The sequence below is a fragment of the Adiantum capillus-veneris genome, chromosome 18 (assembly GCF_014529385.1).
Source record: "Adiantum capillus-veneris isolate H3 chromosome 18, ASM1452938v2, whole genome shotgun sequence".
NCBI lineage: Eukaryota > Viridiplantae > Streptophyta > Polypodiopsida > Polypodiales > Pteridaceae > Adiantum > Adiantum capillus-veneris.
The window spans coordinates 156,257,497-156,280,666 of record NC_140948.1 but is presented as its reverse complement, the minus strand read 5'-3'; the positions used below and the strand labels follow the sequence as shown (position 1 = coordinate 156,280,666).

General features: G+C 46.1%; 1 protein-coding gene across 8 annotated transcripts in view; it reads right to left on the bottom strand.

Annotated features, from left to right (window-relative positions):
• Positions 1-3,252: 3,252 nt before the first annotated feature.
• Positions 3,253-23,170, bottom strand: part of LOC147436689 (uncharacterized) — a 154,732-nt gene continuing 134,814 nt past the window's right edge. For 7 of the 8 annotated variants that reach the window (XM_086489503.1, XM_086489504.1, XM_086489505.1 and 4 more), the window contains 2 exons: positions 3,870-4,055; positions 3,253-3,779 (listed from right to left, as the gene is read on the bottom strand). In XM_086489503.1, coding sequence (XP_086345629.1) covers positions 3,693-3,779; positions 3,870-4,055 — 273 coding nt within the window. In that variant the 3' untranslated portion in view covers positions 3,253-3,692. Of the gene's footprint in view, positions 3,780-3,869; positions 4,056-16,520; positions 16,802-23,170 lie in introns of those variants that run through there. The other variant, XR_015185203.1, reaches the window with a different exon arrangement.

The window sequence follows — 23,170 nt, the reverse complement described above, 5'->3', positions numbered from 1 at the left end:
TTGGAGACAATATGAAAACGATACAAATAATGAAACAGAACACAACTATTATCACTTTTTAGCAAACTGTCATTGCCAGCAGCTTCAAATTTACTGCATGGGGTACTGTACAAAATGAAGTCTAGATTGCACCAAATTTTATTAATTTTGATTTAGTATGGGCATCTTAAAAATTCACGCTGACTTTTGGTAATTTAATTTTTCTCCTTTTCATTTAGTAATTATCAATTAATTCTATGCATATTTTCTACCACTCATGGTTATAAGATTGCCCACCCTGCTCATTAATGCCTATATTTACTTGTCGATCAGTTCTTTTAATTTGTCCTTCCATATTATAAGCCACGCTTTAAAAATTGTGCCATTTCTCTTCCCACTCTTTCAAGGCTATCCAATAGATAAGCCACTAGATTGGAGTGAAACTCCTTCATGGCATGTCAAATGGGTCTCTGTGTATATCATTCTCTAATCTGATAAGTCTCTCTTTTCTCTATCACTTTACGGCAAAATCGATTGAAATTTTATGTCATTATTTTGAACTATTTTATCCACCATGGTTAGTAGCCAAGGGCAATCACTTGAGTCATGGCAATAGCAACGTTTATTTTTTTTGTTATCATTTATGGATAAGTACTTAACAATTGTGGTTTATCATTGATAACTCCATTATATGTTTCTCAATCTTCATGCTACACCACTTTTAGTTCTAATGTTGACAAATCTCAAAGGAAATCATTGTTCAGTACAAATTTTCTCAAGAATTGTGAACTCCAAACTCAAAGAAGTATTCAATTTATAATGGTTTACAATATGAAAAGGCTGAATGCCAAGCTATTGAGTTGTTGGTAAACTTGTATCATTTACTACTTACGTGCTAACTTAACACAAGGATCGAAACATACCTTTCTAGTGAAATAGACCAATTGTTCCATAATAGCATTTAATTATTTGATTCAAAAGTCTCGTGAAAAGCGAATATACTACCACATTTCTTGAATTGTTTACAACCAAACCTCGAGCTTTCTAGCCCTATGAGTTACTAACTTTCTAGTGAAGTTTTGTTTTTAGATATTCACACATGTGGCCACTCTGTGTGCCACTTCCTATGGATTTTAATGCAGGATATCTTGGACAGGACAAATGTTAAGATTTGGTCCATTCTCCGTACCCTCAGCTCATGCTTGGATAGTCACTATGTTTTGGTTCATGGTGTAATATACAAGCAAATTTAAACAGGATACCTAACCTTGTAATGTATCTTAATAATTAATTACCTTCAAACTGACACATTCACAACATTTCCACAATAGTCTCTTTGACCCTTTCAAGGATCCCTACCTACACATCATATATATGACGAATCGCCCACACTTGTAGATCAAGAAGAGAAACTCATCCTAACCAAAAAGTTGATCATGATACCATCACTGCACACACTAGCAAGGTTTAAAATCGTTATCTTTTGACTTTTAAAAGCCGCCTTAAAAAAGATGCTAACGCATGCCTGATTTTTTTTTTCAAAACTTTCTAGATCTTTTCCACACATTTCATCACTCACGGTCCAATTGAATCTCTATTGAGCAATTGAAGACAGTTGCTATCTTTGAAGGGAGGGGTGTTACAAGACTAAGTTAAAATTTGATAAAATCTCCTTTGTTTTTTGTAAATATTCTCTAAACACCATCCATGCCATCTCACTCGAGACCCTCACATGAGGTTGCAGGCATGTCAATATGAAGTTTTATGGATAGAATCATGTTTTTTACAATTAGACATTGAGCTCCATACCTTCATTCTTAACCCAAATACGCGCTACATACAAAAAAGAATATAAATGTTGAAATGTTGAGAAAGAAAAACATTTAGTATTTTGAAACCTCTCACCAACATGATTAGGTTATATTTCAAAATTGAAAGTCCAATTTGATCTATAGCTCAAAAACAACAAACTAAACATTTTTCAAGATTTAAAGCTCAGATATGACTTGTGAATGAAACTCATTTTAAAAAATTAGTGTTGCAAAATTTCTTTCAAAAATATAAAAACCCATGAATGTGTGATAATATAATTCCCAATTACATTGACATGAAATATTTATATAATATAAGTAAAAATTTTAAAGTTAAATTCAATTCTAAAACTTCTCCCTTATGAGCTAAAAAGAGAATTTCAACATGCTCCAGTTGACATAATTTACTGCAGATAGTTTACATAAACACCAAATCCTACTACCTTATGTTCTAGGTAGAATAAGTACATATGTAGCATAAACAAATACTTTGCCATCAATAACGTTCAAAAAGTGCATAACAGACCCCACAACTTCACATATTTAGTTGTAATTATAGAAGAACTTCATTTTGCATGAAACTTGCAAAAATGTGAACCACATACATAACTCACATGGGTTATTCTATGCCACTCGTTTATTTTTTCCTGAGACTAAGATAAGTTTTAGAGAAACCTCATCTATATTTTGCTTTTGTACTTTTCATGGTTGAAGTTCGATATTAGTTGTATTCAAAAGGAAAATAGCATATCGTAAACTTAAAGGATTTTGTGTGATATTATTTCAATCCCATAGCGTTTTGTTAATAATTGAGATGTCCTTTTTTTGTACCAAACTAGTGTTTAAGGTTTTAAGTGCATGTGATGGAATCAATGTATTGCTTGGAGGCTGAAGGTCTCAAGTCTCAAGCTTATCACATTAAGGAAGCATAAGTATGCAACTTAAAAGATGGACTGAATGGCCACTTGGAACTTTACAACTCGCAAAGCTGTAAGTTACAGTCCCCTCATTTGGGAACATTGAGCCTTAGTTATCAATTGTAGATAACTATGTCAACCATGCTCAAACAGAGCATCAAATGAATAACTAAGCATGTTGCATGGTCACACAAGGCTTAGGTATTCATTCAACCACCCAATTACGCCATAAAGTTCACAGCTATGCTAAAATCAATATAGTTACAAAGAGTAGGCATAGTTATTCGTTTAATGCTCATTTTTGTGTGTGACCAAGAATGAGGCTTAGGTATCAATTTAAATAACTGATAACTCACCCTCGCTTGACCACCTTAGCAAGACATGGACATAGAGCCTAGGGGGGCATCTCTCTCTCTCTCTCTCTCTCTCTCTCTCTCTCTCTCTCTCTCTCTCTCTGTGTGTGTGTGTGTGTGTTTCATCGGCCTTAAGAAGCCAAGTTAAGCTCCTTTGGAGCAGCCTTTCTCAAGCATCTTGCAACCAGTAACTATCCCGAGAAAGCCACATGGGAGCAAGGTTTCAAGCGAGCTTCATTAAGGTAGGTAGGTCGTCAACCCAAGGTGATGGATAGCAACCAAAGAAAAGCTAAAAATAAATCAAGGTCTCCACCAAGATTTCCTTGAATCAGCAGAAGGCATTACCTTCAAATCTACAAATACTGAGTGGGCTCACTAAGGAGAGCTATAATTGAAAGTCTAAGTATGGAGCTCGATAAGGTAAGACCATCAATCAGCGGTAACCGTCATTGAGCCCAATTGAGAACTATCTGTCATTTAAGGCTGTTAAAAAGAAAGCTGAAATGTGACCCTGTGAATGGGCTTCAGTTTCTACTCCAAAAAGCTGATGTGACCAGCAACTCTCTGGTCCATCACCTTCAATTTAGTGAGCTTGTCAAAGAATCAGAAAAGCCGGAAAATACTAGGTTGGCTTAATCATTCACTATATACTGTGAAAATTCATCTACCATGCTTGCAAGCATCCACTGCTTCTGCTGCAGGTTGAGCCCAGGATTGCTCTGGAAGAAGAGCAACGTCAGTAGAGATGAAGCACAGCAGTGTTTCGTATAAAAACAATACAAGGTTGACACATGTAATGCTGGAGTTACCTTCATTGTAGTTAAACTTCGTTGAACGAAGGACTTTGCAGCACGACCCACATCTGAAGGAAGTGTGCCTGCGATTTCTTCCAGGTCTTCATTTTCTTGCTTTGCTGTGTACCTTCCGGGGCCACCATGCCTCTCAACAAACGCTTCATAATATGGAAGATGTCTGATTGTCTCCTGGACCATATCCTGCATGGGCGGGTAGACATACCAGCTCAACATTACAAATTTCACTGCCATAAAAACAATCTCTTTACATCCCACAAGCATCCTATGCTTCAAATGTTCACTAACAGGGAAGACATAATAAACCATTGGAATGGTTAAAGTTCAGCACAGCTGCAAAAGACACCCAAAAATAGTTGTTTTGAGTCAACAACAAGCTCGACAGTCTAAACAAGTACGTAGGTGTGGGCTTCAAGGGCGGCCAAGAGAGAATGGCTCTCTCGCCCACAAGTGGTTACCCTAGAGCGTAAAGGTTAGCCGCTTACCCACATGTACAGGCAGTGCTGGAGGCGGTGAAGACTGCCTTTCTTGCCCATATATGCTTCGCACTTAAAATTTAACATAAAAGTACCTAAAGACTCTTTTGTTGGCACTGCCTTTCCGCACACTGCCTTTCGGCAGAAAGGGAGGGTGTATGCCGAGGGAGTTTCAGCCCATGTACAATGCAGCACCCTTCAATTTTCAAAGGTACGTTTTTCTCTCTCTTTAATATATAGTCTCTCTTCTTCTCTCTCTCGGCCTTTTACAGAGATGGTCGGGTGGTGATTTTAGAGCGGCACTCCACATGACGGTGTGAGACCTATGGGACCACATTGAAGATGGCTACTTGGAATTGTAATGGATCTATGAGGTTGGACGTTGGTGCCTTTGAGGACAGTTTCAGAGAGAGGGACATTGTTTTCTTCTCAAAGACTCATCAGGCCCTTGAACAGCTTATGCCACATGGGGTGAGATACAGATGGGAGAGCCCCCACAGGACCGTCGCAAGATCTGAGCATGGGAGTAGAGGTTCAGGAGGAGTAGCAATGCTATTTAGAGAGGAGTTACAGCCAGTACTACAAATTGTACGGAGAGATGAACATGCTAGATACATGTGGGTGAGGCTGAGAGCTGACAGAGGCCGATTTCTATACATTGCCATTTATTACTTCCCCCCCAGTACGTCAGTATATGCTACACCAAGAGGACAGTCGCCTTTCTCTATACTAGATGATGATATATAGGGATGGTGATATCATCCTCCTAGGGGACTTCAATGCCCCAACGGGCAACTCTCAAACAGTCTTCTACGACACTTCAGATGAGATGCTTAGAGAGCTGGATGTGGGTGACTTGGGGCTTGACAGATGCTCACATGACAGAGAGCAGACGGAGTATGGGAGATACCTCACAGAGATGACGACGACCACACCTGGGCTAGCCATACTTAATGGCTTACAGCGATTTCCTGGAGCAGCCGGTTTCACATGCTTTCCACACAGACACGGGGCCAGTACAGTGGACTATGTTATGGCGCAACCCAACACAGACACGGGGCCAGTACAGTGGACTATGTTATGGCGCAACCCAACTTTATTACTTGTATTCAGGATTTCATAGTGGGAGCCAGACCAGTGGCCAATTGGGTGTAGCAGTGGATCATGCTCTTTTGACATTGTCCGTTTCATTTCAGTATAGTACAGCCCAGACATCAAAGACGGGTCACATACCCGTTATACATTTACACCAGAGATTGACTCGGCTTATACAGAGGAGATCTATAGCCGTCTATGCACAGCTAGTCCTGGCCTCTCAGTGGAGGAGTGCACCACTTTACTGACTGAGATACTGCATGGTGCAGCATCAGAGGCATACCCACACACTCAGCCGGGTCGGAGGCAACATTCTGGGAGCATGTCCCAGAATAGTTGGTATGGTGAGTGTAGAGAGATGAGAGCCCAGCTCCAGAGAGATCTTCTTTTAAGAGTCATCACTTACAGACAGTCTCGGATTGCTTCCCGGCGCCTTGTGCGACGGAAAAAACGAGCTTATTTGGCCCAGAAGGAGCAAGACTTGTATCAGTTATTCTTGAGTAGAGACTCAGGAGAGGAATGGTGATTCTTTCATGAGCACTCCCCTCCCCCAGTGATTACTTCTCCTGATGGGTGGGGCCAGTATGCGACATCGTTATATACAGTTCCTAGACACAACCCCTTTCCAGATCCTACAAAGCCATGCCCCATAGTAACAGGGGATGCCCTTTTTCAGGCTTCCCGTCCCCACTTTTCCGTCCCCACTTGCCGTCCCGCCCTCTTTTTTACACTAGAGACAGATATGCTAGACTGGCTCTTGAGTCTTCCAGATAGTTAGCTCTTCAGGGGGAAACTTCATGTTGGTATGCACAGATGACATCATGGTTTCAGATGCATGGCTTCACCATGGACAGGCTGCCCCTTTCCAGTACTCTCTTCAGACACCCTCGATGTCTCTTACACGGGTGGAGATTACTAGACTCATTCATCAAGACCTTATCCAGCTGGATACCAGGAGGACATACATAGAGCCGCCACAGGAGTTGGGCACGAAGATGGCTTTCTATAGAGAGCATCTTCTCCACCTCACAGGAGATGGGTTTGTGATTCGACCTGGCTACATGGATACACATATGAATCATGGTTTGTGGTGTGCCGTTGGTCAGATACGCACATCCTCACATTAGATGGAGATTGAGACTGGTAGATTCAGAGGGATACCAGCAAACAACAAGATATGCCAGCTGGAGCCAGAGACAGAGCTACATTACATATGTCATTGCACAGTGTACTAAAAGATTCGGGACTATCCACTGCTTATTCAGAGAGGGTTTCAAACCTTTCTCTAGGGTCATGAGTTATGAGGATCAGAGATGTCTTGGGCTATATCTACTTGAGTTACACAGATATAGAGACACTTTACTGGGGAGAGCTAGAGAGAGAGAGTCCCAGAGACGGATTACAGATTTCTTTTCACTAGATATAGGAAGCCAGAGAGCAGCCATCACTGTAGAGCTCGGCCCACACTCATTCGACCACTACCGGCACTCTCATCGACCGAGCACTGGAGCTACAGAGATCCAGACGGCCACGATTGAGGAGAGGGGCTACACAGCATCGACGGAGACTACATCAGAGGATTCGAGCACTACCGGCACTCTCATCGACCGAGCACTGGAGCTACGGAGATCCAGACGGCCACGATTGAGGAGAGGGGCTACACAGCATCGATAGAGACTACATCAGAGGATTTGAGCCATACTCTCTCGACATCCAGAGTGCAGATGAGGATGGATTATAGTAGTAGTAGTATTTTTGTTCTACTCTTTTTGTACCCAGACATGGTATCAGATTCACAATTTCAGAAGAGTTTGGTCTCATAGGCCATTTTGGCCTTTTGAAGACGTTAATATAACATTTTATTTCATCTCTCTCTCTCTCTCTCTCTCTCTCTCTCTCTCTCTCTCTCTCTCTCTCTCTCTCTCTCTCTCTCCATATGCCCTGCTGACTGCCGACTGCACGCCATGCCCTGCTGCACCCTCGCCATGACCTGCTGCACTGCCTGCGCGCGCCCAGCTACCTACGCGCAGCCTGTTTTGCGCGCCTAATTACTTGCGCGCATCCTTTTCTTTTTTTTAACTTTCGTTTTGGGCCTGCCTGCGCACTGGAGTCTATTCCCACTGCCCCTGCCCGTCAGCTATTCCCACTGCCCTGCTCGTCAGGTCTGCCCCTGCCCGTCAAGTTTTCTCTCGTCACCTTTTTCAACCTTCAATACAAAGGGGCACACCCAGGGACACACCCAGGGAGATTGGAGGAGGTGATGCATGACAGAGACGTCATTCTACTCACAGAGGCACATGAGAGCTCAGAGAGAGGTCTACCCCGAGTACAGGATTATTAGTGGGAGTCTACACACAGGAAGTGCACACGGCACAACACCACTAGAGGATCTGGCGGAGTAGCAGTCCTCTACCGTCGCTCACTCCATAGCAGGATACGGATAGTAGCCCGTGACCCAGGAGCACGCTACATGTGGGTGCGGATTGAGCTCTCTGATGAACACATTCTCTACATTGCCATTTGCTACTTCGCACCCAGTGGTTCTAGATTTGCACAAACAGGCGGAGGAGAGACAGATGAGGCTCATACGCAGGGAGGAGAGGAGGAGGATGATACACTTTCACCATATGCATGTCTCAGGGAGGAGATCATGGAATACTCCAGGCTTGGAGAAGTTTTCCTCACGGGAGACTTCAACGCCAGGACACAGAGTAGACAATGTGACATCTACGACTTTGACGACCCAGAGCTACTCTCCACCATGGAGAACACAGAGGCAGAGAGGTTTTCCAGAGACACCACCACACCGACACCGTACGGGCGACATCTACTTCGCTTGGGATCACAGCACCGTCTCGTTATCTACAACGGGATGGCGCAATGGCCATCATCTGGAGGCCTGACTTGCATACCACCATCAGTCCCCAGCGGTGGCAATACACCTGCTCACATCCTTCACCATCCCACCACTACCTATTGGGGCTGACCATGCATATCTTGCCCTCTCTTTCACTGGCTCACCCATCTCACACACACCACCCACACTCACACCACAACCGCCATACATTTCACACATGAGCTAGCCAGAGTTTACTCATCGCATGTCTACGAGGGGATCTACACTCTCGACCCAGATACACCACTCTCTACACTCACTAGCCAGATTTCCGCAGTTTCACACACCTCAGCCCTCAGCTGCTTTCCACATACTAGCCACACTGGTAGACCTCCACCCTTTGGGACGATGCCCCAGAACCGGTGGTACGACGAGGAGTGTAGGAATCTATACAGGCAGCTACGGGCTCGACGAGCCTTGGAGGAGATCACTGAGAGCGAGAGGCACAGGAGCTTGAGCTATACCACCTTCTCATGAGTACAGACTACGCCACCGCATGGAGAATTCTCAGAGAGCCACCTCCTACCACCCCCCTGGAGGATCCTCAGATCTGGCATGATTACGCCGAGAGCCTATACCAGATACCTCGGTAGCCACTGATCCCGGAGCCACCCGACCCTCGACCTACCACCTCGACTTTCTTCACATCTAGTATGGTGAAGAGGGCTATTCGACGCCTCCGGCACGGCCGCTCAGCAGACCACACTGGACTACAGAGCAAGCACCTCATCTATGCAGCAGACACCCTCTCCCCCTTGATAGCACGTCTCTTCAACCGCGCTTTGGTTGAGGGACTACCAGAGGAGTGGACCATGCACACCATTGTGCCGATCCACAAATCTGGCGACACCTTGGACCCAGGGAACTACAGGACTATCATGATTGGCCACACATTGGCCAAACTATATGGGGCAGTTCTTGAGGCAGAGCTCAGCACATACGCAGAGGCATCAGGGCTACGTGCACCAGGACAGGCAGGGTTTCGACGCACTTTCTTGAACATCGATCACATCTTCGTGCTTCGCTGCCTGATCGACGGAGCGAAAGCACGGAAGAGACGACTCTACTGCTGCTTTGTGGATTTCCGCAAGGCTTTTGACACCATCCCTAGAGAGAGACTCTTTCAGCGTCTCCAAGAGCTCCAGATACCATCTGAGATGATATGGGCCATTCATTCTTTGTATGCACAGGTCATAGGTAGAGTGCGGTGCCCACGTGGAGTATCGGACCCCATTGCTAGCACCATTGGTGTGAAGCAAGGATGCCCCCTCTCCCCGACCCTATTTGGCCTCTACATCGACGAGATAGCAGATTACATCCTACGAGCAGGCGGGGCGGGCTACGACTTGGCAGGTACACCAGTCCATATTATGCTCTATGCAGATGATATTATTCTAGTTTCTGAGACACAGGAGGGGCTACAGAGCCACCTACACGCCTTGGATGATTTCTACACACATCGAGGGCTCACAGTGAACCTTGGCAAGACCAAGGTCATGATCTTCCACACCTCCAGGACAGTCCGGAGTAGAGCAGTGCTCATGGTAGCAGGTGGACAGGTTGAGGTAGTTGATTCATATGTATATTTGGGGGTGACTTTCACTGGCACCACGGATAGATTTTCCATGACCCAGGCAGCCAGAGACCGGCTTACACGAGGATACGCAGCATTGGCCACCTTAGAGCGCAGATGCCACCAGGCCCACTTCCAGGAGCCCCGCACCAAAGGGTGGCTTTTTGACACTTTAGTTACACCTGCCATGATGAATGCTGTCGCAGTATGGGCACCAGGACTCTCAGCATCTCTCTGGACACAGATAGAGCGCCCACAGATCATTATGATCTCTCATTTGCTCCATAGCAAACCATCAGTACCACACGACATCATCACAGCAGAGCTAGCAGCACCCCCGATGCTAGTAGACGCCCTCTTCCAGACAGTTTGCTTCATCCAGCGCATGCGAGAGCTTCCACCAGACAGACTCACACGCAGAGCTTTCAAGGTATCGATACAGCTACATCAGGAGGGGGACACCAGAGCATGGTACTCACAGGTCACAGAGTGGTTCACATCCCATGGCTTGGACATCATAGACTTGCACCCTTTTCAGTATGATCTTGACTCCCCATACATACGCCTCTCACACCATGAGAGGAATCGAGTTCTCAGACAGGATCTTTGGCAGCTATACATCCGAGAGACATGGATCACACCTAGAGAGCCTCTTCCTACGAAAGAGGCAATACTACAGAGACCACTTCCTGACCATCCTAGCAGATGGTTTCATCCAGAGACCGAGATACATGGATGTCCACATGCCACATAGAGCACGGGTTGCCATTGGACAGCTCAAAGTATCATCACACCAGCTAGAGATTGAGGCAGGGAGAGCTGCACATGTCCCCAGGGCAGAGAGGATATGCAAACTTTGCACAGCAGACATTGAGAGTGAGGAGCATTTTGTCTGCAGATGTAGAGCATATGAGGGGATCAGAGGCAGATATCCGACTTTGTTTGCAGATCAGCCCACCTTACACCAAATTCTTCAGTCCATAGACCAGCGACTTTTCAGCCGCTTCCTCATAGAGGCACAACAGCACAGGGACTCTCTCCTTCAGACATCATCAGTGGTGAGAGACGAGCGCCAGACACAGCTTACAGATTTCTTCGAGAGGGACACAGTAGTACCACCATCCCAGACTACTCAGAGAGGAGTGACTCTACAGCAGGCTAAGGAGGTCCGAGCTCGCAGACGTCCACGTCCCCATGGGCGTAGGGCACCTCGACTTCACCAGAGAGAGATCTAGGAGATCCAGGAGCGCTACTACAGATCTCTAGAGGAGAGACGCATCCGAGCTTTTGCAGATCCAGCCGCCATCCTACGGGGATTGTTCACACCTCACTCACCCATTCATCATGTCTTACACCCTGATTACAGGACAGGATGGAGCTAGAGATATGATAGCATTTCTTTCATGATTGTATATACCCCAGCATATAGGATTGCATCTCTCCCCTGTTTTTTAGAACCCCACCCTTGTACCACCTCCCTCTTCCCTCAGTCCTTACACAGAATAGCTATTTTTGCTTTGTACCTTTTCATCCTTCACAGGATATCCAGAGGACACCCACCCCATGTACTTTGATTTGTCTCATAGGCCGATTTCAAAAATCCTATGGACGTTAAAAAATCTTTCTTTCTTTCTTTCTCTCTCAAACGAACGTGGAGAGTGGATCTCCCGGCTACACAGACACCTACAGACACGCGTCGGACGAACCACCCGACCATAGCCACCATCCGGAAGCTCCCCCGTGCTGGGGCCAGCGTCCGAGGAAATAGGCATGCACCTGTAAGACCCGACGTCCCATACCACGCGGCCTCACCTCCTCGAGGTGACCTCGCGCACTCCTAGCCTCGCGGGCTAACCACTGGCACTCTGCCAGTGGGGGTCGATAACTGCAAATGAGGCCTCGGCCTCCCTTTTATAATAATGGCCGGCCACACTGGCCGTGTTCACACTACGTCTGCCCGGCACTGGACGCCCATCCCGACAGCATCTGGGCTAGATCCCCTCTCGTGTGAGCGGGACATAACATATACTTCCCCCCTTAAGAACCATTGATGTCCTCATCAATGAAGTGGGGATATTGAGCTTTCAAAGCTCTAACAGGTTGCCAAGTAGCAAACCTTTCACATTGACCCTTCCATTTAATTAAGTACTCATCATAAGCCTTTTGACATGAATGACGGGTATGATGATCTAAAACTGCTTCTGGTTCTCAAGGAATATACTCAGTTTGCATATCTTGCCATACATTTTCCTTGATAGGCACAACAACGTCGGCTTCGCCCAATTTCACTTTAAGGCGGTTTACATGAAACACTGGATGTACACCAACATCCGAAGGAAGAGCCAGTTTGTAGGCAACTTGGCCAATTTTCTTTGTGATCAGGAATGGACCACAATATCTAGCTGAAAGCTTATAATGCTTTCCTGTTCGCATAATCTTGGAATCCTTGGGTATCTTCAGATAGACCCATTGTCCCACATCAAGAGTCCTTGGAGATCTCTTTTGATTAGCATAAGTAGTGACTCGCTCACGAGCCGTTCTTATACTATCCTTAGCCAATTCGAGCATTTCTTGCATGTCATACAGGAAATCACGAGCTTGGCGTTTCTTGACTTTCTCTAAGCCAATAGCAATTGGGGATTTAGGCTCAAATCCATACATCAGCATGAACGGGCTAAATCCACTAGCGGAATGCTTGCTACTATTATAGGCAAACTCTAATTGTGGAAGATACCTTTCCCAATCAGACTGCATGTGAGACATAGGCTCTCAACATGTCCTCTAATGTTTGATTCATCGTCTCAGTTTGTCCGTCCGCGGACTAAGGATGGTCAGAAGACGGCATACTCAACTTCGTCTGAAGATGAACAAACACATCTCGCCAAAATCGCCCAGTGAACTGAGTATCTCGATCACTGACGATATCCTCTGGCAGACCATATAGCTTATAAAGCTAATTGGCAAATAAAACCGCCAACTCATGGCTTTTTACTGTCGACTTTGTATAAACTTCGCCCTTTTTGTGAGTCTATCGACCACAACCCAAATAGCGTCATTGCCCCGACTAGTATTTGGCAAACCAACGATGAAGTCCATGGAAATACTGCCACTTGGCATCTAGGATTTCCAATGGATGTAGCAGGCCAGCTTTTCTAAGGCGCTCTGCCTTATTGACCTGACATTGAGCGCATCTCTTCACATAGCTCTCTATGTAAGAGCGCATCCTTGGCCAATAGAAATATCGCTTGACCAAAGCCAAAGTTCTCTAGATGCCTGGGTGCCCAACGCTAGGAACATCGTATTCGCACAAAATCCTTTGTCGAATCTCATTGATTTCCAACACGCAGAGTTGACCATTTCTGAACAATAGTCCACCTTTAATGGAATATTGTCGCTGTCTCGTCTCTTTGGCTGTTGGCACGACTCACTTGGGTCTCCGAATCATCCAAGCTTGTATGCAAGTCATACCCCGCTTCGACCTCGTTCCATATCTTGCCAAAATGGCCATCAAAACAACATAGCCATTAGAGAGAGAGATAGAAATCCATCGAGATTTCAGCCATAGACAAGGCATTGACCTCAGAAATCCTGTTGAGCGCATCGGCAACTCGATTGATGGATCCTTTTCTATAACGGATCTCGAACTCAAACTCTTGCATAAGCTCAACCCATCTAGCCTTCCGGCCCCTGAGATCACCCTGATCACAGATATAGCGTAAGGAGTGATGATCTGTCCATGCAACAAATATAGAGCCATATAAGCAGCGCCGCCATTTCCTCAAGGCGTGGACTACGGCGTAAAGCTCCTTTTCATACGTTGGATAACACACCTCAGCGTCAGAAAGCTTCTTACTTTCAGACGCAAAAGGACGTCCATCTTGGTATAATGCCGCACTAATAGCATAATCACTAACATCCGTTTCAACCACAAACGGTTTGCTAGGATCCACAATGTGCAATATTGGCGCAGTAGTCACCAAGTGCTTTAGTGTCCGAAAGCTCTCGTCGAGACGCTCATTCCAGACAACAGGGGGATTACCTTTACGATGAGGACCTGAAGCCTTTGGCCCTTTCACCCTCCTTTTAAAAGTTTCGTAAGCGGAGCAGCAACTTTAGAGTAATCCTTGATAAACTTGCGAAAGAGTCCAGTAAAGCCTAAAAAGGACTTTACTTGGCGTACATTCTTCAAAATGGGCCAATTTCGCACTTTATCCAACTTTTCAGGGTCAACGCAAATTCCATCGCGAGTAATGATATGACCCAAGTACAGAAGCTCTTTCCTAAAGAATTCACACTTAGAAGCCTTAGCATAAAGCTTCTCAGTCCTCAGTTCTTCGAGAACAGTGCGTATATGCGCTAGGTGCTCAGGCAAACTTCGGCTGTAGATCAAGATATCATCGAGAAATACAACAATGAAGTTGCCTAAAAATGGTCTCAACAGATCATTCATCATCTGCTGAAACGTAGCCAACCAAAAGGCACAAAAACTCGTAGTGACCATAACACGTATGGAAGCCTGTCTTAGGAATATCTTCTAGTTTGATCCGTATTTGATGATAGCCTCATCGAAGGTCTATTTTCGTAAAATACGGTGCTTCATGGAGCCGATCTGTCAGATCATCCATACGTGGGAGCGGATACTTGTTCTTAACAGTGAGCTTATTCAACCCTTTGTAATCCACACAGAAGCGCATAGTGTTATCCTTCTTTCGAGAAAATAACACTGGCGCTCCCCACAAGGATTTACTTGGCCGAACAAAACCTCGGTTGAGATAATCTTTCAGCTGTCGTTGAATCTCGTCCTCCTCGGTTTTACTAAACCGATAGGGTTGCTTTGAGAAGGATTGACTACCAACGACTAACTCAATGCCATGATCTACTCCTCTCGAAGGCCGCAAGCCAGGAGGTAGATCATCAGGAAAAACATCTTTGAAATCAATCATGATTTCTCGGATAAGGTTGGATTCGTCGGAATCCCCAAGGTCAACAGAAGAACATGAAACATCTTTACAAAATTCAGTGATAGAAGTACCAAGCACTAATGAATCAAACCAAGCAGATGGTACACATTGATAAAAGTCAACATCAGAAGACTTTATTTCTTTATATATTTCCAAAGCAGTAACAACTGGTATTGCAAAACCATTATTTACAGACTTCTGATTACAGAGCGACACAGATACATGAGGCATGTCCTGCTTAACAAAAACAAGAGAGTGATGTACATAGTTTATATACAATGAGTCTTGTTTATCATAAAACCATGGAATTCCTAAAATAACATCTCCTCTGTCCAAGCGCATGATGTGGAAATCCAAGTTCTCTTTGTAATCAGCCAGCTCGAGCGACAAATATGGAACCATCCGATTCCATACATCTGTATCCTCGCCACAAGCCATCTTCGCACGATACTCATGGTCACTGTCCCGCGTCCGCAGGCTCAGTTTCTGCACCAATTTTGCATCCACAAAATTGTGTGAGCTTCCATTATCAAGGAGTATGGTCACGTCGTGACCATTGATCTTCCCGGGAAAACGGAGTAGATCGTGCTTACCAAACACTTTGGTGCTAAAAGTACAGTTAGTGCATGAACTGTGCGCTAAATGATGGATTTCAACTTGAATGACATCAAAGTCACCTGAGATCTCGTGAATCTGAACCGAAGGACGGCCTTGCCGTTTCTTTGTCTTCTTCTTGGGACAATCCTTAATTTGGTGACCCGTCTGGCCACATCCGAAGCAAGCCCCCTTCTTTACTACATCAGCAAATGAAGCATTTTTGGCTTTCTTCTTCTCCTAACAAAGATCTCGGCGGTGATTTGGACTTAGGCTGGAATCGGGGTCGCTTCCTCGAAGCGCCCTCACCGGAGTGATGGCCTGCAGTTCTTTTCTTCTCATAGTTCGCTCCATTTATCAAATGGAACGTCCTGGCCTTTGCCACTGCATCCTCGACGTCAGTCGGGGCTTTGTCCTTGATTAAGGCCCAACCGTAATCCTCATGCGATCCCAATAGGTACATGTGCATAGCGTGCGTAGAATCCACCTTGCAGAAGGTGAGCACCTCTTTGAAACTCTGGAAAGTACTTGTAATCCATGTGTAGAGAGCATGCGTAAATGGAATTTGAACATTACCTGGCGCGTCGTCACGCTGCACATCTGAGCTGGAGGAATCCATGGCGAAGTGCGTGAAAAACTGGAAGTTTCATGCAAAAACGGGCCTTTTCTGCACTTTTCGATTGCGAAAAGTTGAAGTTTGAGGAGCTCTACGCGTCGACGTGAGCGTCTGAAGGCGAGCAGGTGATGGCGGGAGCGCGGTAGCGCGAGCAGGTGAGAGAGAGCAGGCTTTAGAGAGGAGCAAGAGAGCTAAAAATGAAGTTCTCTGCAAGTTTTTGCAAGTCTCTGTAAGTGAGTTTTTTTAATAAATGACAGGTTTCAAACCCTTTTTAAAAAAACTAAAGTGTCTAGGCCATTTAAAATTGGGCACTTAAATTAAGGCAGTTAACTCAAAAAAAATCAAATGAAATGTAGCATGATGAAAAAATCGAACGCTAACTACGCTCCCAGACATGACGCATGGAAAGGAAAATTGGAGACCGAGCGTGTGCTCACCCTTGGCCAGCACACGAAGAGGTCGCCAGCTAGGAGCCAGCGCTGATAAAAAAAACTCCACGCTAGATGTTGCGTGCGCTCTCCCTCTTTGTCCACCTGCACAACCCCTCTCCCCTCTTCTGCAGCACAAGAGCTCAGCTCTCTCTCCTCTTTTGCTGCATATCAAGGGCAGCCTCCTCTCTGCGCTCCACACTGGAGACTACAAGGAGAATCAATGCGCCCTTTCTTTCTCTTTCTCTCTCTCTACTCCAAGAGAGAGAGCATGGCCCCGCTGAAATTCACTGCATCAAGATAATTAAAGCAATTAATTCCCTGATATTCATGTAAAAGCAGAAAAATTCAGCAGTTCGACCAATAAAATGGCTGATTTTTCAATAAAAGACTAGCAATTGTAAACGAAAATCTGATTTTCGTCCGAAAATCAGTAAAAATCAGCAACATATCACCTGCACACAAGCTTATGAGGAGAAAATAATCGAGTGAACAGCTAATTCATCAAAAATGCATGAAATGGCAATTATCCAACTCTAACAAGCCCGTAGGTGTGCACACAGTCCTTCGTGCAACCAAGCCGGCTCTGATACCATGAAACGAACGCCGAGAGTGGATCTCCCGGCTACACAGACCGCCTACAGACACGCGTCGGACGAACCACCCGGCCATAGCCACCATCCGGCAGCTCCTCCGTGCTAGGGCCAGTGTCCGAGGACGTAGGCGTGCACTTGTAAGACCCAGCGTCCCATACCACCCGGCCTCACCTCCTCGAGGTGACCTCGCGCACTCCTAGCCTCGCGGGCTAACCACTGGCACTCTGCCAGTGAGGGTCGATAACTGCAAATGAGGCCTCGGCCTCCCTTTTATGATAATGGCCGGCCACATTGGCCGTGTTCACACTACGTCCGCCCGGACACTGGACGCCCATCCCGACGACATCAAGGCTAGATCCCCTCTCTTGTGAGCGGGACATAACTCTCTCTCTCTCTCTCTCTCTCTCTCTCTCTCTCTCTCTCTCTCTCTCTCTCTCTCTCTCTATTGGGGGTGAAGCCGGGGTTGCCCGCTCTCTCTCTCTAATGGGGGTGAAGCCGGGTTGCCCGCTCTATTGGGGGTGAAGCCGGGTTGCCCGCCCGGTCTTGTACGTTTTGTACACGTACGACGATGTGCGGTACTAAACGAACTAAAAAAAATTATGATGTACGATGGCGTTATGTACGTTCAAAATTTTAAAAAAAAAACAAATAATTCTTAAGCCTAAGGCTTAGGCCTTAAAGAAACTTGACATTTAGACAGATTACAATTATGAGAGCTTGAGAGGGAGAGACGATGGAGAGCTTGTCACTTGAGACTCGAGAGCTTCAATGGGAGCTTGAGGGGGAGAAACCCAAGGGAGAGAAGGAGAGCTTGAGCCTTGTCACTTGAGAGCTTCAATGGGAGCACATGGATGATGAGAGCATTGAGAGGCTAGAGCTTGTAGCTTGTAAGTTGTGTTGAGAACAAGGTGGAGGAGTTGCTTAAATAGATTATAGGAAGAGGAAGAGCATGGGAGAGGGAGAGCATGGGGCATTATGGATGTGAGAGGGAGAGCATGGCAATAGGCATTGGTACATGCCACATGATTGCAAACATGCTCCAAAACGGCTCCCTAAACGCCCACTAACGCGTGCAAAAACTGCCGCCAACAGTCATAAACGGCTACATTTTTCGATCGTACAGAACGTACTAAACGTACGGAACGGAACGGGTCCGACCGAACGGTACTAGACGTCCCGTACGTCGAACGAAAACTACCCTGTGTATGTGGATGAGGTTTCTGACTACATTGAGAGAGATGGGAATAGAGGTGCACTGCTAGCAGGGACATGGATTCCGCTATTGCTGATGATATTGTGTTGATCTCCGACTCTCCAAAGGGGATGCAACGTCACTTGGATGCTTTGCATAGGTTTGTCCATTGAGTGGTCTGTCTGTCAACCTTGGTAAAACCAAGGTCATGGTATTTAATACCACCCCACAGTGGATCAGGAGGTCAGTGCCCGCATTTACATACGGCCAGGAGACAGTGGAGTATACAGAAGCTTACACTTACCTTGGAGTGGTTTTTAGTGGACCAGCATTTTCACTAAGGAGAGCAGCAGAGACTAGATTGACCAAAGCCCATTCGGCATTGGGTAGATTGGAGAGGATGTGTTCACAGGTTCAGTTTCAGGAGCCTCAAACGAAGCTCTGGCTCTTTGACACTTTGGTGGCTTCTGCATTGCTCTATGGAGCTGAGATCTGGGGGCCTTCATTGGATCTTCACGGGAGGACAGGTCGCATTGATGGGTGGGGAGGCATGGAGAAGCCCTTGGTCTCTATGATATCGCAGCTCATTAGAGCCAAGGCTTTAGTACCACGTGCCATTATCCGAGTAGAGCTAGCTGCCCCCCCATTAGTGGTTGAGGCGCTCACTAGATCTGTCTCCTTCATACACCGCATGTGGGAAATTCCCAGAGACAGATATGCCCGCCTTGCACTTGAGTCCTCTCGACAATTAGCCATGCAGGGAGAGACAGCATGTTGGTATGGAGAGATGACATCATGGTTCCAGGCGCATGGGTTCAGTATAGACAGATTGCCCCCCCTCGAGTACTCACAGGATGCACCCTCCCTGGCTCAACTAGACACCAGGAGGACATGGATACAACCAACATAGGCGCTGGGCACGAAGATGGCTTTCTACATAGAGCATCTTCTCCAGCTTACGGCGGACGGTTTTGTGACAAGGCCCAGATACATGGACACCCACTTGTCTCATGGGATACGGTGTGCTATTGGCCAAATATGCACATCTTCACACCAGCTGCGGATCGAGAATGGGAGATACAGCGGAGTACCAGCCGAGGCCAGGACATGCCCCCTATGTGACATGGAGCCTGAGACAGAGTTACACTACACATGCCATTGCCCCGTCTACTACGAGATACGAGGCCGCTTCCATTGCTTGTTCAGAGAGGACTTTGGACTACTCTCCACAGTCGTGAGGTACGAGGATCAGAGATGCCTGGTTTTGTTTCTGCTCGAGCTGCGCAGACACAGAGAGAGCTTGATGAGAGGAGAGGCCAAACACATCACAGAATTATTTAGAGCAGACACTGGACACCCAGAGGAGCTACTACCACAGCAAATCTTGTCGCCGCACAAGAGGCACACTGATCGACCGAGCGACTGAGTTGGGGAGATCCAGACGCCCACGACTGCGGAGGACTACACAGCATCGATGGAGGCTACATCAGAGGCTTCCGATCACTTTGGCCCGACAAGCACGACCCCCGATCAGCAGACTGCTGACCATGGAGGAGATTGATGAGATTCGCCAGCGACCAATACTGGATCTCTTGTGACTTGTGATTTAGCTATCCCGGCTAGCTGCTTAGTTCACACCCACCAACTTAGGATTTCATAGTACTTGCGGATCTTCAAGCACGTTCTCTTGCACATTCAGGCCCTCAAATTCTATTGTATCCAAACCCCGTAGATGCTCTATCAGATCCACCACATTGTAATGCTCTGGTCTCATAGGTCATTATGGCCTTTTGAAGACGTTAATATAACATTTCATTTCTCTCTCTCGTCGGATAGATCTTGAGGCCAACGTCTATCTTCAAACGCCTTGTTTTTAAAAAGGGGTGCAGTGCCCGATCCAGGTTTTATAAAGGGTGAATGCTTCCCTTTATTAAAATTGACCACATGATCGGCCAAGTATAAAAATTTGCGTGTGAAACCTATTCAAAGCACAAAAGCCATGCACCAACGCGAAATTTCTTGGGAAGCTTCCTTCCCCTTGAGGCGGTTAAGCCACACGGGCGGTTAGCTCTCCCTAATCGCGCACGCGGTGGGGCTGTGCTACATTCCATTCCCCTCTCTCTCTCTCTCTCTCTCTCTCTCTCTCTCTCTCTCTCTCTCTCTCTCTCTCTCTCTCTCTCTCTCTCTCTCTCTCTCTCATTCTACTCCTTATTCATTTAAGTATGGAATAGTAGAGGACTTGGGCGTATTTCCCAAGTCATCTACTACTCCATACTCTCGTATTACTCTACATCCGTGCCATGGCATCACACAATGGATCTCCGCACAAGGTTGTGCTAACACGCATCAACCCATGGAATGCCATTTTCTCCTCCCGACTCCACACACACACACGGGGGCATCGTCTCGCAAGCTCTCCTTCTCCATCTCCCGTTGTTCAAGCACACAACCAAATGCTCCCCAGACATCCCGTCTGCGTCGTTTGGAGGTTTTCCAGCATACAACGAAACGCTCCCAAGACATCCCGTCTACGTCGTTCCGAGGTTCAGACAATACCAAAACAGCATTTTTCACTACTACTCCCGGGAGTAAATCACCAATCAATGAAACCAGTACTAAACCTAGAGTCAAACGGTTCAAATCAGTACCAAGACAGGTTTAAAACAGATAGCATCCATTTCAAACAATACTTTCTCAAACAACAGAACTTTGAGGATGACTGGCTTATCCTTCTGCATCACAGTGATGGTTCGGTTCCGAACCTGGAGAGTCGCATCATTCTTGTCATGCCAGGGTCAAACGGTTCAAATCAACACCAAGACAGATTTAAAACAGATAGCATCCATTTCAAACAAATTTCAAATTTCAAACAATACTTTCTCAAACAACAGAACTTTGAGGATGACTGGCTTATCCTTCTGCATCACAGTGATGGTTCGGTTCCGAACCTGGAGAGTCGCATCATTCTTGTCATGCCAAGGCATGACCAAGAAGGTCGCAATTGCCCAACTTCATAATGTGGAGATCGGCATTTCCATGACAATCTTGGATAGTCACTTGAAGAGCACCAATGAGCGGTACGACTTTCTGAGTTTGCCACGTGACTAGCTCAGCTTCAATTTCCCCACCCTCTGCATCATAATCAAAGTGCATCTACGTCAAGAATTCTAGATGGATGAAGTTCTCTGTAGCTCCGGGGTCAAAGCAAATAAGGGTTTTCAAGCCGTTGACTTTACCATATGCTCAACACAATCATTTGTACTTTCAAGGCATATGTCATAGATATCACGGACTAGTCCAATAGCGGGTCTAGCTCTCTTGGTTGGAGGTGGCCCTGAGGATCATTCTATCGTGGGTGTAGAAAGTAGCTCTAATGACGTCGAGGCTCGCTCATGACATGTAGTAAATGTATGCCCTATTTGAAAACATCCGAAGCATCAGCCTTCTTGTAAAATGGTTTCTCATTGACGCTATGTCAGACGAGGCCTTTGAGGTTGGGTGTCACGAGACTCCCGAGAATTTGTTCGTTGTTGTTGAGAGTTGTGGTTAGTGGCCGGAAGTTCTTCTATGGTAAACTCCAGCTTTCCCTTCATCAGTTTGTACCGACTGCGGCATGGTCCATAAGCTCTTGCATGGCGGAGACTTGCTTGGAGAGACAATATTCCTGTAATGGTGAAGGTAGTCCAATGGTGCATCACTTGCATTGGGCCTCCAAGGGAACGAACCTAGAGAAGGATACCGGAAGGTATACGTCGAAAAACCTTTGGTTATAGTCGTCCATGGTCTTTGTGGCAAGCATTTTGAAATTGCCCCATTCGACCAAGATCCGAACTTCAAACATAGCAATCATATAACTGCGTGCAAATACTGTCTTGAAAGCTTGCCAGCTCCTTGGAGCATGCGACTCTATCGCGATTGAACTCCACCATTGCATAGCATTATCTTTAAGAAATCCTGCTACTTGGATTCTTCTGTATAGTTCCCCAAAGCATAGATGTTGTCGAATTGTTGTAGGAATTGCAATGCTTTCTTCCGATCTTTCACCCCGGAAAAAGTGAAAGATTTGACTGTCAGGCCACCATCCTTGAAATCTTTGGGTTGGTTAGGCACGTATCCTGGGTACAAATAATAAGGTTATCCATATGGGATCCAACCACTGTAGCCCGGTGACGGTGGTGGTGGGGGAGGTGGAGGCAACGGCAGTGGCAAAGACGGTGGCACTTGATCAGGGTTAAATGGCTCCACCACATTCCTGAAGACTCCCCATTAAAGTGCTTAAAGTCTGTTCAGCCTGTTCTTTTTTATTGGCACATGGTGTTCGTCTTGTGACAGTGGTATCAGAGCATCAGGCGTGTGCTTTTTTGAAAGCATACCAGTGCTACAAAAGAGGAGACAGAGCAAACCCAAACTTCCAAAGGCTACTGGAATTTTATTTGAAGAATCTTCGTGCTCCAACCCCGGACTTATCAGCAACTCCCACTTTTACTTCATCACGCATCGAGCGCACTCCCGTATTCACCCCGCTGTCTTACAGAGCATAAGCCATTGGCGTTCATGGATTCATCAGAATATTTGCAGTTTCTTCTCGAAGAGCTTCCTACTTTCTTTCGTGGCATCCTCAGCAGAATCTTCCAACATTGCAAAGTTTTCAACAGTTTTTGATGCCCCAGGTGATATCTCCTCCTCCGGCACTTGAAAGTACGAGAGCTTCCAACCGGAAATCTCCCCAGCCGTCTATCGATTGAACAAAGAGAGAGAGAGAGAGAGAGAGAGAGAGAGAGAGAGAGAGAGAGAGAGAGAGAGAGAGAGAGAGAGAGAGAGAGAGAGCGAGAGAGAGAAAGAAGAAAGAAAGAAAGAAAGATTTTTAACGT